This window comes from Carcharodon carcharias, chromosome 17, assembly GCF_017639515.1.
Source record: "Carcharodon carcharias isolate sCarCar2 chromosome 17, sCarCar2.pri, whole genome shotgun sequence".
In the NCBI taxonomy this organism is placed as follows: domain Eukaryota; kingdom Metazoa; phylum Chordata; class Chondrichthyes; order Lamniformes; family Lamnidae; genus Carcharodon; species Carcharodon carcharias.
This window is the reverse complement of record NC_054483.1, coordinates 22,542,063-22,558,951: the sequence shown is the minus strand read 5'-3', so window position 1 is coordinate 22,558,951 and position 16,889 is coordinate 22,542,063. Positions and strand designations below refer to the sequence as shown.

Genomic DNA, 16,889 nt, shown 5'->3' with positions numbered 1-16,889 from the left:
CAATGGGCTGGAAGGCCTTGCTCTGTGATTCTTTGCTGCTATAGTGCTTAAAATCAATTGGACAGAGGATTTCAGAGAGGATTGAACTGACAAGTTAACTTAGAACATTCGCAGCCATATCTACTTCACCGAGCTTATACAGCAATTTACAGCAAAATAATTTTCATAATGTCAGAAAAAAAATCTCTCCGGAATTTACAGCTTTTATCTTTATGAAGTACCTGATTGGCTGAGGAAGAAACAGACATCATCTCTAAAGACAGGGGTGTTTCGGTCCAAAAAGTCACTAGCAAGTTCAACCATGACGGGCAGTTCTGTAAGTTCTTCAAGAACCTGTCGAGTCTGCAAACCCACAAGCAAACATAGTAAGTACTGGAGTTTCTGTACTGAATAAATACTTGCTCAGTTGTTCTGGCAGCTGGGTGGGATGAAGGAAGGTTCTGAGTGCTTGATCAGTTTGTCACTCAAATCCACCTCAAACAGGGATAAGCAGTTCCCTCAACTCTCAATGTTAACAACAGGGTATAAGATGAAAACTAGAAAGGCACATTTATATTTTAAAAACAAAAAAACTGCGGATGCTGGAAATCCAAAACAAAAACAGAATTACCTGGAAAAACTCAGCAGGTCTGGCAGCATCGGCGGAGAAGAAAAGAGTTGACGTTTCGAGTCCTCATGACCCTTCGACAGAACTTGAGTTCGAGTCCAGGAAAGAGCTGAAATATAAGCTGGTTTAAGGTGTGTGTGTGGGGGGCGGAGAGATAGAGAGACAGAGAGGTGGAGGGGGTTGGTGTGGTTGTAGGGACAAACAAGCAGTGATAGAAGCAGATCATCAAAAGATGTCAACGACAATAGTACAATAGAACACATAGGTGTTAAAGTTAAAGTTGGTGATATTATCTAAACGAATGTGCTAATTAAGAATGGATGGTAGGGCACTCAAGGTATAGCTCTAGTGGGTTTTTTTTTTTATTTTTTTTTAATAATGGAAATAGGTGGGAAAAGGAAAATCTTTATAATTTATTGGAAAAAAAAAGAAGGGGGAAACAGAAAGGGGGTGGGGATGGGGGAGGGAGCTCACGACCTAAAGTTGTTGAATTCAATATTCAGTCCGGAAGGCTGTAAAGTCCCTAGTCGGAAGATGAGGTGTTGTTCCTCCAGTTTGCGTTGGGCTTCACTGGAACAATGCAGCAAGCCAAGGACAGACATGTGGGCAAGAGAGCAGGGTGGAGTGTTAAAATGGCAAGCGACAGGGAGGTTTGGGTCATTCTTGCGGACAGACCGCAGGTGTTCTGCAAAGCGGTCGCCCAGCTTACGTTTGGTCTCTCCAATGTAGAGGAGACCACATTGGGAGCAACGAATGCAGTAGACTAAGTTGGGGGAAATGCAAGTGAAATGCTGCTTCACTTGAAAGGAGTGTTTGGGTCCTTGGACGGTGAGGAGAGAGGAAGTGAAGGGGCAGGTGTTGCATCTTTTGTGTGGGCATGGGGTTGTGCCATAGGAGGGGGTTGAGGAGTAGGGGGTGATGGAGGAGTGGACCAGGGTGTCCCGGAGGGAGCGATCCCTACGGAATGCCGATAAGGGGGGTGAAGGGAAGATGTGTTTGGTGGTGGCATCATGCTGGAGTTGGCAGAAATGGCGGAGGATGATCCTTTGAATGCGGAGGCTGGTGGGGTGATAAGTGAGGACAAGGGGGACCCTATCATGTTTCTGGGAGGGAGGAGAAGGAGTGAGGGCGGATGCGCGGGAGATGGGCCGGACACGGTTGAGGGCCCTGTCAACGACCGTGGGTGGAAAACCTCGGTTAAGGAAGAAGGAGGACATGTCAGAGGAACTGTTTTTGAATGTAGCATCATCGGAACAGATGCGACGGAGGCGAAGGAACTGAGAGAATGGGATGGAGTCCTTACAGGAAGTGGGGTGTGAGGAGCTGTAGTCGAGATAGCTGTGGGAGTCGGTGGGTTTGTAATGGATATTGGTGGACAGTCTATCACCAGAGATTGAGACAGAGAGGTCAAGGAAGGGAAGGGAAGTGTCAGAGATGGACCACGTGAAAATGATGGAGGGGTGGAGATTGGAAGCAAAATTAATAAATTTTTCCAAGTCCTGACGAGAGCATGAAGCAGCACCGAAATAATCATCGATGTACCGGAGAAAGAGTTGTGGAAGGGGGCCGGAGTAGGACTGCAACAAGGAATGTTCCACATACCCCATAAAGAGACAGGCATAGCTGGGGCCCATGCGGGTACCCATAGCCACACCTTTTATTTAGAGGAAGTGAGAGGAGTTGAAGGAAAAATTGTTCAGCGTGAGAACAAGTTCAGCCAGACGGAGGAGAGTAGTGGTGGATGGGGATTGTTCGGGCCTCTGTTCGAGGAAGAAGCTAAGGGCCCTCAGACCATCCTGGTGGGGGATGGAGGTGTAGAGGGATTGGACGTCCATGGTGAAGAGGAAGCGGTAGGGGCCAGGGAACTGGAAATTGTTGATGTGACGTAAGGTGTCAGAGGAATCACGGATGTAGGTGGGAAGGGACTGGACAAGGGGAGAGAGAAGGGAGTCAAGATAACGAGAAATGAGTTCTGTGGGGCAGGAGCAAGCTGAGACGATCGGTCTACCGGGGCAGTTCTGTTTGTGGATTTTGGGTAGGAGATAGAAACGGGCCGTCCGAGGTTGGGCGACTATCAGGTTGGAAGCTGTGGGAGGGAGATCCCCAGAGGAGATGAGGTCAGTGACAGTCCTGGAAACAGTGGCTTGATGTTCAGTGGTGGGGTCATGGTCCAGGGAGAGGTAGGAGGAAGTGTCTGCGAGTTGACGTTCAGCCTCCGCGAGGTAGAGGTCAGTGCGCCAGACAACAACAGCACCACCCTTGTCAGCGGGTTTGATGACAATGTCAGGGTTGGACCTGAGAGAATGGAGTGCAGTAAGTTCAGAGAGAGACAGGTTAGAATGGGTGAGTGGAGCAGAGAAATTGAGACGACTAATGTCGCGCCGACAGTTCTCAATGAAAAGATCGAGAGAAGGTAAGAATCCAGAGGGAGGGGTCCAGGTGGAGGGAGAATATTGGAGATGGGTAAAAGGATCCGTTGAACTGGGAGAGGACTCCTGCCCAAAGAAGTGAGCCCGGAGACGAAGACGGCGGAAGAAGAGTTCAGTATAATGCCGAGCCCGAAATTCATTGAGGTGAGGGCGTAAGGGTATGAAACTAAGTCCTTTGCTCCATCTTATTAGCAACATTTCTCATTGTTTCATTTTCTTCTCTCGAGATGATAGGGAATACTGTACTGGCAATACTCAGAAGAGGAGTCTTATTGGATTTGAAACCTTAACTCTGTTTCTTTCTCCACAGATGCTGAGCATTTCAAGCACTTTGTTTATAAATCAGGTTTCCAACACCCATACTGTATTGTTTTTCAATAAGGGTGACAGGCAACCTGATTGTCCTGAAGGTTATGAAAAGGTTTTTATAGAGAAAATGTCTTCACTGCAGATGAGACCAGATCTAGACACCATAAATATAAGATCATCATAAGTAAATCTGTTAAGCAATCAGGAGAAACTTCTTTAATTAGAGAGTGTTAAGAATATGGAACTCAACGTTGCAAGGAGTAGTTGAGACACATAGTTTAGATCTATTTAAGGGGAAGCCAGGTATGTGCACAAGGATAGAAGGATACAACTGATGAGGCAAGATTAAGGGTGGGGGCAGTCTCATATGGAGCCGAACACATGGGACATGTATCTGTAGAGCTGCAGTAACCAAACTGAAGGGTCAAAGCAGGCATGTGGGGCACACCCAAGGTTTCAAAAGTAACACATTATCTATAACAAGAATACATCCAAGACAACAACTCATCTTTTCTTTTGATATCTGGAGTTAATGGAAAAAAAATCTTAAGATAGTGCAGTCAGCACAAGATGTGTCACATAGCGCAAGAGTCGTCATTTCTCAACTGCTGACAGCACCAAAAATGATTTTCTTTTGGCATGTAGTGAATGTCATTCTGCAGCTAACTGTTCTGTGGTGACAAGCTCTCACAAACAGCAATGAGTCAAAAAAGAAAATCAACTAAATCAGGTTTATTTGGGTGCCATCTGGTGAGGGACAACTGCTGGCAGAGCACTGGGAGTACCCTTCAACAGAAGTAGTTACATGGATCTCCAATGCCCACTTGAACAGGTTCATTTCCATGAACAGAGAGACTTTTTTTGAAACTGTTGTCCAACTTTTGCTAGATGTCTAGGCTGTACTCCAGCCAGCTAAAACCAAAGAGCTCCACAGCATAGTAGACAAAGGTTCAATCTTTTGTAACCTGGAGAAGAGTAACAAGATTCCCAGAGACAATCACAGTAGCAACCAAAATGGGGAGTTAAAGCAGACATCGGGGCATGCCCAAGGTTTCAGAAGTTGCACTTAGCACTAACAAGAATTCATCGAAGGTAGCAGCTGATCTTCCCTATTGATCTCTGGAGTTAAGACAGAAAAAAGCCTCAAAAAATATCTACTGTCTCATGTGAAGATCGTGCAGTGAGCACAACACACATTTCAGAGTGGGAATCATTATTTCTCAGCTGCTGACAATGCCATTGGTGGGCAGAGTGAGTGATTTAATCACCACAGAAAGTCTGTGTTCAGACCAACAAACAGACCAACTAACACCTCACCAGACCCAGAAACACACGACATTTAATGGCTTTACGATCTAGTCATTATTATTATGCCAGTAAACAGCGACAACCAATTTGCACAGGATGAACCACGACAAACAAGACAAAAGATGACCTGATAGGCTGGCCATGACACTTGATTGTCCGAGAGTGCCATCAGCTCTTGTACATCGACCTGAAAAGGCAGCTGGACCCCCAGGCTAATGACTAGTCTGAAAAAGAGTACTGCTCAGTACCACAGTAAAGCATCAGCCTCAATTATGTGCTTAAGTCATGAATAAGGCTTCAATCCACAGCCTTCTGACTCAGTGCTCCCAGTTAGCCAAACTAAAACCAATGTGGATCTGTTGGGAAATGAGTGATTCACTGGGTGGTGCTTTTGGCTGCAATCCCCATTAGGGACTATCCGTTGGCTTTGTTTAGCTGAAGACGTCAAAAGTGAAGACGTTTTCAGTTAACTCTCCAGGAACAGTATCTGAGTGTGGTTCAGGCAGGCTTTTGTCAGCCCAACTGAGCTCAGAGAGGGAACCCACCTGGTCACCTGGACTCCCTTCAGATTAACACTTAGTGGATGCGTATCATTCCTTTAAGATATGTCATCTATGTTTTGATGCACAGGATTTTCCTCCTGTGGGAACAGCTGACAGTAGCATGATTGGTCAACTGAGTAATCAGGTAGCTCGAGGTGCAAAACTTGCAAGATGGGGGCATGAAATCTCAGCAATAAGGAGAAAAGACTAATACTAGCTGCAGGCTCACCTGCTAATTGCACTTGTTACTGTTCACATTGCTGTGACACTGCTCATTTGGAGGAGCAGTGAGGACAGCATTGTCAGGCTGGAAAGGTCGCATGACCCCGCAAAACAAAGGCACGGATGTAGAAATGGGATTTTTAAAGAGTACTTTGAAAGAAGAGACAGATGGGCAGCAGATCAGAGTGGTTTTGGGGGGGAAAAAACATAGAGCAAGCTCTAATGACTGAAGGGTGGGAGTGGAGTTAAGCGGGGCATGAGCAGTAGCCGAGTTGAAAGGAGAGGGTTAACACTCGCAAGGAGGAGGATCATGGCAATGAGGGAAAACTGTGGAAGGAAATCAACAGTAGCCTTGGACTTGGGCGGGGGCAGGGCAACAAGAAGCCTGGACAGTGAATTAATGTTGGTCGGTGTGTAGGATTTTTATATGAGAGAACACGGAGCTCAGAAAACTGATGTCAGAGTGGAGGAAAGTTACAATGCTTATGGAATCAATTTAAATTGAAGAAGATTGTATTAAATAAATGCACAACAATAAAATGACAGGCATGACATTGCTGAAAAACTAAAAGTTTCCTCACTGTTTGCTTTATTGTCGCAACACTTTGGGCTGATTTGAAGGTGCAGTAAGATACCTCACAAATAGAATTTCTTTTTACAAGAATGGTGTGGTCAACAACTGTACTACAACTATCTCCACCACCCAAGCTGACACAAACTAACTCACCACAGAATGGAGAGGGAAGCTATGATTTTCCTTCTCCATCTGGCTCAGCAATGGACCACGTTGTCTATTTTCCCACCGATCCAGGTGAGGGAAGAATTCTTGTGATACAGGTTGCAAGCTGCTGACAGCAAAATTAACCATGTCTGGGCTGAGACCAAAGTAGCAAAATATTTTTTTTTGTTTTTTAAAAACACCACTCCTAAATTGTGATCCTGTCACACCTTCCAACACAGGTGAGGTCAGTCTATAATTTGTGCTTATATATCATTAAAAATGAACCTACAGCAACACCAGCATGAAAACTTGTCCCACAGGCGATGAGGATCAAACGTCTGCATCTCAAAATCTCCTTGATATGATCCTGTAAGCCACCGAGGATCACTGTGAAAGTAGAAATGAACACTAGTCACTTGCTTTTACTTATGTATTGGGCACAACAATAATTATTATCTGCAAAACAAAAAAAAAAAAATCCTCTCACCAAGACAACAAAAGGCCAAGTCACCCATTGAGCCTGTCCCTGCTCCTTTCAACTCAAATAGCAGGACATGATTGCAACTGGATCTGCCTGAACATCTTTCAGGCTCCTGGCTGCTACAGCATTCCATTGGAATAAAGGTTATTTCTCCAAGTCTGGTCTGGCCAATAAGATAATACTCTGGGCTCAATTCATCAATTTTGTTGAATACTTATGAAGTCCATTTCACCGTCATTTCACTCACTCCCCCCACCTCACCATCCATATCCTCGCTTTGTTCCACACTGCACAGCTTAAGTTTTTGTCTTTTTAAAACCTTGTTGCTCCTCTCTGCATTCACTGGCGGGTCAGTGAAAGGCATGTTTGTTCCACCTCCTTTGAGGCTTTGTCCCGAAAGATGCAAAATGCCATGGAGGATCCCACCCAAAATAGTAATCCTTCCACTTTTCAGATACTGGCTATCTTCAGCATTTGTTATTTTTGATTGCAGTTTTTCCCTTTATTACTCCCATACTGTATTAAACTATTAGATCAGGATCAAGCACACACATTCAAAAAAAGCCAGAGGGAAATACAGGATTTTCAGCAAGTGCAGCACAAACAGAAATCAACATTTGGAATGGACTTTACACAAGAAGACACTGTGGATTGGAGATTACACCAACTTGGGTTGCACTTCCTGGAATTTAAAAGATTTGATCCAAGTTCTTAAGATATCGAGGGGAAGTGATGGGGTCAACAAAGAGAAACTATTTCCACTGGTTAGGAGTACAGGACCAAAAGGCATGGCATAAAAATTAGAGGCAGGACTTCAAGAAATGTAGTTCGGAAGCACTTCCTCACACAAAGGATGGTAGGAATTGGCAACTCTACTGCAGGTGGCAATTTATGCTAGATCAATTGACAATATTAAAACTGAGATTGATAGATTTTGTGAACAAAAGGTGTCAAACAATATTGGGCAAAAACAGGTATATAGACTTAAGTCATATGTCAGCCACGATTTCGTTGAATGGCACAAAATAGCCTTGAAGGGCTCCTGTTCCTCTATGTTAATCATCATTTGATAGTGCGGAACTTGATTATTGCTGAAAAAAAGAGATTTTGTTGAAGCCTTTAGTCTTGCACTCATCAAGACACCGCAAGAATATCAAAGTAAGGGAAAATAACAACTTTATAATGTATGAGAAAAGAGTGCTGATTGGTTTACAAGTTGACTCTGATTGGCAGAGGTGTTGCCACGGGAAATACACCAGTTGATTGTGACTGACAGTTAACTGCCAAGCATTGTTTGAAAGTTAAACCAGGCAGTTTGACTCTGATTGGTCAAGGCATTGCCCTGAGAAATTAACCATGTGGATGGCCGTCACTTATTTTGTTCAGCTGAAACAGGCACAGTGTGTGTACATGTTGTGTCTGCAAAGAAGTGACCTGTGTATTAAAACACGTAGCTTCCAGTACACACAAATGCATCACACTGTGAGCCCTACTGTCAATCTTAAATTGGTGTTCAGCATAATTCTTAGTACACTGAGGATTATTTAGCAAATGTTTTCCAATTGTGGAATCACATCTCATGTTGGACACTGCGTTTTGTGTTTTGTAAGCATGGGCTGGTTGGGTACGGTCTGGTCTGTAGCTTGCCTACTGCGAACAGCAGAAGGGACGTGCTGTTTGACGATCTGCCAGTCTTTGGGATGTACGGCCTACATACCGAGCATCACACTGGCACTGAAATTCATTTTTAACATTACTCAGTTAAATGATAGGCAGAATTGATTCCTGGGATGAAAGGGTTGCCATAAGAGGAAAGGTTTGGCAGGATGGGCCAATACTCATTGGAGTTTCCAAGAATGAGACGTGATGTTAATGAAACATATAAGAGTCTGAAAGGGCTTGGCAGGGTAGGTGCTGAGAGAATGTTTCCCCTTGTGGGGGAATCTAGAATGAACTGGCACAGAATAAAGATAGGAGGGTCTCCCATTTAAGATGTGATGAGGAGAAATTTCTTCTCTCAAAGGGCTGTTTGTCTTTGAGATTCCTTTCCACAGACAGCAGTGAAGGCTGGGTCATTGATATTCAAGGCTGAGTTGGACAGAATGGCCTACATCTTCTCCCATCTCTCATGATCTTAACAGTTCTAAAATAATGACCAATCACTATCCTTCAAACTTTGCAGCACTGAAGCTTTTTCAGGAAGCTTCTTTCAAAAAACAAAGAAAAATCATACCTGAATCAATTATGAAAGCAGAAAAATTAGACAAAATAAAGAATTCTGAGTCAAAGCATGCTTTTTTCTTAAATAAGGATTGGCAGTAAGAGCACTCGGATTATGCATACAAGTGCACTCAATATCATGCTTAAACAGTTTACCAAGTTGTTTAAATCCAGGGCCAAATGCTGGTGTGGTTTGAAAGCCAAGTGATGGGAGATTCCATGGAGATGGGAATCTCACATGGTTTCCATTTGACACTGCAGACTGCTCCTCCAATGTGCAGTAAAATAAAATGTACTAAGTACAAGACAGGAGGGGCGTGGGGACACGTTTAAAGCTGAGATGCGTGTTGTCCCCAGCGAGACTATTGGAGAGGCACATTAAGACGGTATCCAAAAGGTATGCCTAAACCAGGAGAATCTTTTGCATGTGAAGAATCGTTGTTCAGGCCTTTCACAAAAGCTGGTAACTCATCACACTTTAGAAACTTCAGCATTTATGAATAACGGAAGGTTGAACTGGCAAAGTCTGTGCCATCAAGTCACTCCAAAAAACAGAAATGCTGAGGTTTAACAAGAATGCAGGTGAATATGACAAGGCAATTTAACATAAGTGTTCACGATTTCACAGTGCATTGTCAACTATGAAATGTACAAAGAGCAAAGTTGGCAGCTGCAGAACCGTTTATGTTCACATAGTGTAGCAAATGCAACAACACCAAGATACTTCCCTCCTCTTCTCCTCAGGCAAATGTTATGCAGAAGTGGGCATGTGTCCACTGTGCATAAGGGAGCTGAGGACAGGTAGATTAATAAGACTCCAGATCTCCGTATACATGAGCAAAGAGCTGACAGGAGAATTGCACAGAGAAGTAGGAAGTTGAAACAATACCAGCAAAGTTACTCTTAACTCTTGTTACCTGTGTAGTCGTCAAAGTTGACTCTTCCTCTCATTGTGTTCAGCACAGACTCGGGCTGCTCAAAGATTTCCTTCTGCATAAAGGAACTGAAGTTGCCTTTAAATAAACGCAGGGGGAAAAGATAAGACAGAAATTAGGATACGATATCCACATCAGAGGGAGTTCTATGATGCATTACTCATTGTGACTTGGTGCGCATCCAGCCCTTCAGGATCAGCAGTTCACGGTCCGTCGACACCACATGTACACAATCCAGATTTGATTTGTTTTAAATATCAAATTATTGGGAGAATTAGAAGACCTGGAGATTTGGTATCATGTTTTTTTTTGTCTGGACCGACCTACTGATTTGAGCCAGTTACCTAACCCTAGGTTGCTGTTGAGGTATTTTTTCCTTCTGGGTTTTTAAAGGACAGGACATCGACCTGCAAGTCGCTCTTGCAGCCCTTTAACCTATTTAAAACTGCTGCAATCCAAGTAAAAGCTGAAGCCTGCTTCTAGGAAGAGTACATCCACAAAGTGATCATTCATGAATAAGCTGCTTGTGTCTCACCAACAACACTCAGGTTAAAAAGCGTTTTCTATGGAGCAACAATCCCCGATAGGCAATCCTCTACACACAAACCGTGTAAAGCTCCTAATTCAGTGAAAGGTTATGCAGTCCTCAATATGGGTCACATGAATAGATTTTATCATGCGGGCACAAAGTGTTTGCACCAACAGGCCCAAATGGCAACCCAATTAGTGCCAAAGGGAAATACAGCTATGCTATATTTTTTAACTCTGTATCAGAAAAATTACTGAAATAAAATTTGGCAGAACTTGTAAATGTTGAAATGGCACACATGGTATCACTTTCCATCAGGACACGTGGAACTTATTACAGCATTATAGCACTCAGAAGCAGTGCATGCTTGCTGTTTACTTCTGGACCTGGGATCAACTCCAACCCAGGCTAATGCAATGCAAGTTTCTTTTCTGCCAGCTCTCCAGGCTCAGCACAAAATGAATCTGACCTGTAGATATTTCATTGCGTTCATTAATGGGATGTGAGCATGCTGGAATTGTCCTTGAAGTGGTGGTGGTGGGGAGCCACATTGTTGAACAGTGCTTTCTGAGAGAATTGAGTGCTTGCAAAGGTATTTCAGAGTCAAACACATATCTGTGGGTCTGGAGTCACATACAAGCCAGACTAGCTAAGAATGGCAGGTTTCCTTCCCTCAACAACATTAGCAAACCAGCTGAGTTTCTAAATTGAATTTAAATTTCCCAAATGCCAGAGTGAGATTTGAACTTGTGTCTCTGCCTGCCCCCTGGGTTACTAGTTCAGTAATACAGGCTCTACGCTATTGTACCCATAAAGGGACAGCACAAAGAGTCAATTACGTGGAGCTGGAGAGAGAGAGAGAGAAGCCAGAGACAGAGAGAGAGAGAGAGAGAGAGAGAGAGAGACAAGACTGGACGATGGATCTGCAAATATTGCTGACTTGAAACAGTACTCCATTTATCCTGCCTTATTAACTGAGGTACAGTCTATTGGTGCCACAATGTCCAGCTCAAAGAACAATTGTGGGTTGAGTCTCCCCAGGTCACTCCTGTTCATGTGAGAGATTATAGCTATCGGGGAAATACTGAACAGAATGCAGCTCGTCTTTTCAGGAAAGAGAAGGCTTAAGAGGAAAATTATGGGTTGGAAAGCATAACTGTGGGGAGATGTCTCCACTTGAGAGGGAATCCAAAACCAGGTCAAATACAAGATATTTATGAAGAAATCCCATTGGGAAACAAGGAGAAATTTCTTGACTCAAGAGTGGTAAGTATTAACGTCATGTTAATTATATTAATAAGGTTAAGGATGCACAGGTGGAGAGTATTGATTCATTGATTAACTATCTTGAGCACATATAAAGAGAGACTTGACTTCGGTGCATCATCAACCCCAGTAATATTTAAAAGATTATCAACCCCAGTAATGATGTTTTGATTAGATTTTGTAAATTTCCTTTAACGTTTTGTTTTAGTTACAGTGCCCCACCAGGGGCTGCTTTCCCTTACTGATTTATTGATTTTGGTTTAATTTATTGATTTTGTTCTCGAAAAGTGTCTATGAAGTTTATTAACGGTCTCTTCTGAGTACCAATAAAACAATCTTCTCGGACATCGGGTGTTGGTTAGGGAGGAAGTAGACATATATAATGTTGAAATCTGTGAATAATTGGTGTCTGGTTTTCTACTTCACCATCTAGCTTCAAAATGAGTTAACAGTTAGAATATGGAACTGGCCACTGCAGGAAGTGATTGAGGTAAATAACTTAGATTCTTTCAAAGGAAATGAGAGGAATACGTAGAGGGGGTACAGAAATATGTGCTGAAAAACTGATAGATGAAGGGAATGGGAGGAGACTTGTGTACTGTGCAAAAAACAGCTGAGTTGGCTGAATGGTCTGTTTCATGATGTACAGTCTCATTTCCTGACTGCGGAGCACAGGGTAAAACTGAGAGAGACTGGCCATGTTATGGTCATGGATCTGAAGAGTTAACTCTCGTTTCTTTCTCCACAGATGCTACCTGACCTGCTGAGGATTTCTAGCATTGTGTGTGTTTATTTTACTCCTCCAATTCTTGGTCAAGGAATCGTGCTTCAATACATGAGAAACTATTTCTCCAGAATATAGTTCCTGGATACGTGCCTGCCTGAGGGCCCTCATACCTTTCATGATTTGCTGCAGCTCCAGCTGCAGAGTCTGGATGGCCCGGGCTGGATGATCCCCTGCTCTGCGTTTGATCCTGTGGATGGAGAGATGTCCGTCTACCACTGCTGCCACGTCATCATCCTCCAGAAAGATCACTCGGTTGGTGTGCTCAATAACGGCGCTGTTGAACACGAGCAAACAACACATTACACTGAGGCTTGAGACACACGTTCATAATCTCTTGCTTGGAATCTCAATGCACCCCTTCCCCCCCTCTGTCGACTCTCTATGCTTTAGCTGGAATCCAGACAGAGACCATCCAGACACTTAAGATCCCCAATCCACATGTCGCTCTATCTTTTTCAGTGGCAAACACAAATCCATTTAGAACCTCCTGCCTCTGTCCTCTGCACTATATGGAACCACAGGCCACCCATTAACAATCAATGCTCTGCATCACCAGCTCTGCTGCTCACTTCTGAAGGAGAGCTTGACCAGATAATTCGGACAATTTTGCTTACCTGGCATCTGATGCAAAGTAGTACTCAACGGCTTTCTCTTCCACCGGAAACAAACAGGTGGTGCTGTCAGTGCGAGGAAGGCTGCAGTTTCCCTTCTTATCCTTGCCTGTTGGACCCAGGACATGAGAATCAATGCATACGCACAGAATAAATTATCTGAGGCCGAAGGATCTAACCTTATAGAAAACCTGATCCATACATCAACCCCCCACCCCCCCAACCACCACCACCCCCCCCCCCCCCCCCCCCCGTAACATTGCTCAGGGAACCCTTAATTCTTTATATAAAGACACAACATTCCTCTGCTAGCTAACATGGGATTAAACTTTTAAATTACTCCTACTTCCCCACGGTTGTGTTTGCTGCTCGCACCTTCTGAAGGCACCTTAGTCCAAAACCCTCATCAACATCATGCTGCAGCTAGCCACCACATAGCTCACCAGCAGGACCCACAGATTTCCATTTTCCTTGTAGGGAAGAGCCTAAACTCTGTAGACATGAGAAGTGAATACAAAGTAAGATGTGCATTTTTATCACGCTTTCCACAATCACTGGATGTCTCAAAGCGCTTTGAAGTGTGGTCACTGTTGTATCACAGGTCAGGCGGCAGCCAATTGGCACACAAGCTACCACAAACAGCAATGCGACCAGATCATTTAGTTTTCATGATGTTGACTGAGGGTGAAGTAGGAGCAGGAGTAGGCCACTCAACCCTGCTCTGCATTCAATAAGATCACGGTTGATCTGATTGTAACCTCAACTCCACATTCCCACCCACCCCCGATAACCTTTCATCCCATTACTTATTATGAATCGATCTCCCTCTCCCCTAAAAACATTCAAAGACACTGCCTCCAATGCCTTTCGAGTTACAAACACTCATGACCCTCAAGAGAGACAATTTCTCCTCGTCGCCATCTTAAATAAGTACCCCTAGTTCTAGATTCTCCCACAAGGGGAGACATTCTTTCCACATCCACCCTGTCAAGGCCCCTCATGATCTTTTATGTTTCAATCAAGTTGCCTCTTACTCTTCTAAACTCCAGTGAATACAAGCCGAGCCTGTTCAGCCTTTCCTTATAAGGCAATCCTCCCATTCCAGGTATTAGTCCAGTAAACCTTCTGTGAACTGTTTCCAGTACTCCAGATGTGGTCTCACCAATACCCTGTATAACCAAAGGATAATCTCTCTACTTTTGTATTCAATTCCCCTCGCAATAAACGATAACATTCCATGAGCTTTACTCATGACTTGCTGTGTCTGCATACTAACCTTTTGCGATTCATGCACTAGCACACAGATCCCTCTGCATCTCACAACCCTGCCATCTCTCACCCTTTACACTATATGCTTATTTTTTATTCTTCCTTTTGTTCACATTTTCCCACATTATACCCCATTTGCCAGATCTTTGCCCACTCACTTAACCTATTTATATCCCTTTGTAGCCTCCATATGTCCTCCCCACAAGTTAATTTCCAACCCTATCTTTGTATCATCAACAAATTCAGCAACCACATCTTTGGTCCCTTCATCCAAGTCATTTCTATAAATTGTAAAATGTTGAGGCCCCAGCACTGATCCGTGTGGCACACCACTTGTTACACCTTGCCAACAAGAAAATGCCAACAAGGGGAGAACTCTCCTACTCTTCTTCAAAATAGTGCCATAGGATCCTTCACAGCCACCTCATGGGGTAGATGGGGCCTGGTTTATCATTTCAGCCGAGACACAGTACCTCCGACAGTGCAGCATTCCCTCAGTGCTGCGTTGGAATGTCAGCCTTGATTTTTATTTATGCTCAGGATGTGGAGTGGAACTTGAAGTTGGAACCTTGTGACTCAGACAATAGTAACACTGAGCCTGGGCTGAAAATCTACATGTTAAGAATCATAGGCAGGTGCTGTGGGCTTGGAAACTGCACAGACTGCCTGACTTGTACTTTGAGAGTGAGAAATGCATCAGATTCTTTGAGAGTCTCAGGTTCCAGTGCTGGAAATTGCAACTGATTCACCCTTCAACAGACTCCAATCTCTAGAAATTTTCAAATTAAATATATTTATCTCGGTTGCTTGCAAACTTTCCCCAGCTTCAGCGGGGTCCCTAATGTCTGTACGCTTGCCTAATTTTACTTCGAAGTTTCCTTGATTAAAACTGGGAAATAAATTCATTTTTGCTTTTAATGAAAAAAAAAGAAATGCAACAGAGGAAGGTTTTGAAAATTCCTTCACCAGATGTGGGTGTCGCTGGAAAGGCCACATAAACTGATTGTCCCTAATTGCCTCGAGAAAGCAGCAGTGAACCGCTTTCGTGAACTGTTACAACCCGTGTGCCGAGGGTGCACTTAAGTGTTGCTGTGTTGGTAGTTCCAAGATTTTGACACCGCAACAAGAAAGGCACAGAGACATAGTTCCAAGTCAGGGGTGCTGCGCGCTCAAGTCATGCAGTGGAACTTAAGCCTGGAACCGTGTGACTCCGAGACAAGAGGAGTGGGAGGAACTTCCAGGTTGAGCAGTTCCCATGTGCCGACTGCCCTTTAAGTGGTAGAGGTCAGGGGTTAGGAGGCTGCTGTCCAAAAAAACCTTGGCATGTTGCTGCAGTGCATCTCGTGGAAGGTACACACTGCTGCCGCTGTGCGTTGGTGGTGGAGGGAGTGAATGTTTAAGCTGGTAGTTGTGGTGCAAATCATTGGGCTGTTTTGTCCTGGATAGTGAACTCCGAGTGTTGTTTAGCTGCACTCATCAGGCAAGTGTAGACTATTCCATCACACTCTTAACTTGTGCCTTGTAGATGTTGGACAAGATTTGGGAGACAGGAGGCAAGTTACTCACCACAGAATATCCACCCTGACCTGCACTTATAGCCATAGTATTTATATGTCTGGTGCAGTTCAGTTTCTGGTCAAAGCTAACCCCAGGCTGTTGATGATGGGGAATTCAGGGGTGGGAATGCCACTGATCGTCAAGGGGAGGTCTCTTATTGGAGATGGTCAATACGTGACATGTGTATTACACTATTTTACGCGTGATGTTAAGCCGTGGCTCTATTTACCTCCTCCTGCGAGTTTAAAAGTTCTCATGATCCTACTTGAAGGGCAGCATGAAATTCTCTGACACTTTTGCCAAAATTCTTTCCTGAACCAACCACAGACCCACCAGTTATTTGTCTCATTGCTGTTTGTGGCACCTTGCTGTGTGCAAATTGGCTGCTGTGCTTCTTATCAAGTGATTTCCCTTTGCAATCATTGGCTGGGACACCCTTTGGAACATGCCCAGAAATTGATCATGCACTACAAAAATGCAAACTTATTTGTTCTTCTTCTACATAACTTGTTTCTCTTCTGAAATTAATCATTCATTAAGTTACTTGTTCAGCTGTCGGGAAGGCCTGACAGATATCCTCCTCGGTGCAAGTTTTTACTTTTTGTGTTTTCAGCGCAAGGATATATCAGGATTTTGGATAAGCCTCAAATTCACAGTCCGCTTGATTTGCAAAGACAAAAACAATCCTGCTGTTCATTATTCATGCTCATGGATGGAAAACTCCAACTTGGCAATAATGAACACTTCCCAGATGCACCTGTGGCGCATGAAGTTCTGCATTGGAAGTGCTAAAGTTGGAAGTTTACCCTTACACTCTCCAAGGTTAGAAATACATTTTAGCAAATACGCAAATCTGCAGCTTGATGTTACTGGGGAAGAAGTACGTTTGCACCAAGCAAGCGTGCACCTGATTTCCTGCCATCAACAGAGCCCCCAGCTACACAAACAGGAGAAGATTGTGTGATGGTATGAGTGTTTCTATCATGGCACTATAAGGCAAAAGCAAAATCCAAACTCTCCAGCTATTCCCATTACTTGCAAAACACGATTGCCCCATGATTGAAAGGAAGACAGACATGCAAGATACTGTGCATTG

General features: G+C 43.9%; 1 protein-coding gene across 2 annotated transcripts in view; it reads right to left on the bottom strand.

Moving 5' to 3' along the window:
* Positions 1–16,889, bottom strand: part of LOC121290210 (glutamine--fructose-6-phosphate aminotransferase [isomerizing] 1) — an 83,761-nt gene that overhangs the window by 25,023 nt on the left and 41,849 nt on the right. For both annotated transcript variants that reach the window (XM_041210497.1, XM_041210499.1), the window contains 5 exons: positions 12,971–13,076; positions 12,467–12,630; positions 9,757–9,852; positions 6,428–6,525; positions 222–342 (listed from right to left, as the gene is read on the bottom strand). In XM_041210497.1, coding sequence (XP_041066431.1) covers positions 222–342; positions 6,428–6,525; positions 9,757–9,852; positions 12,467–12,630; positions 12,971–13,076 — 585 coding nt within the window. The remainder of the gene's footprint in view (positions 1–221; positions 343–6,427; positions 6,526–9,756; positions 9,853–12,466; positions 12,631–12,970; positions 13,077–16,889) is intronic.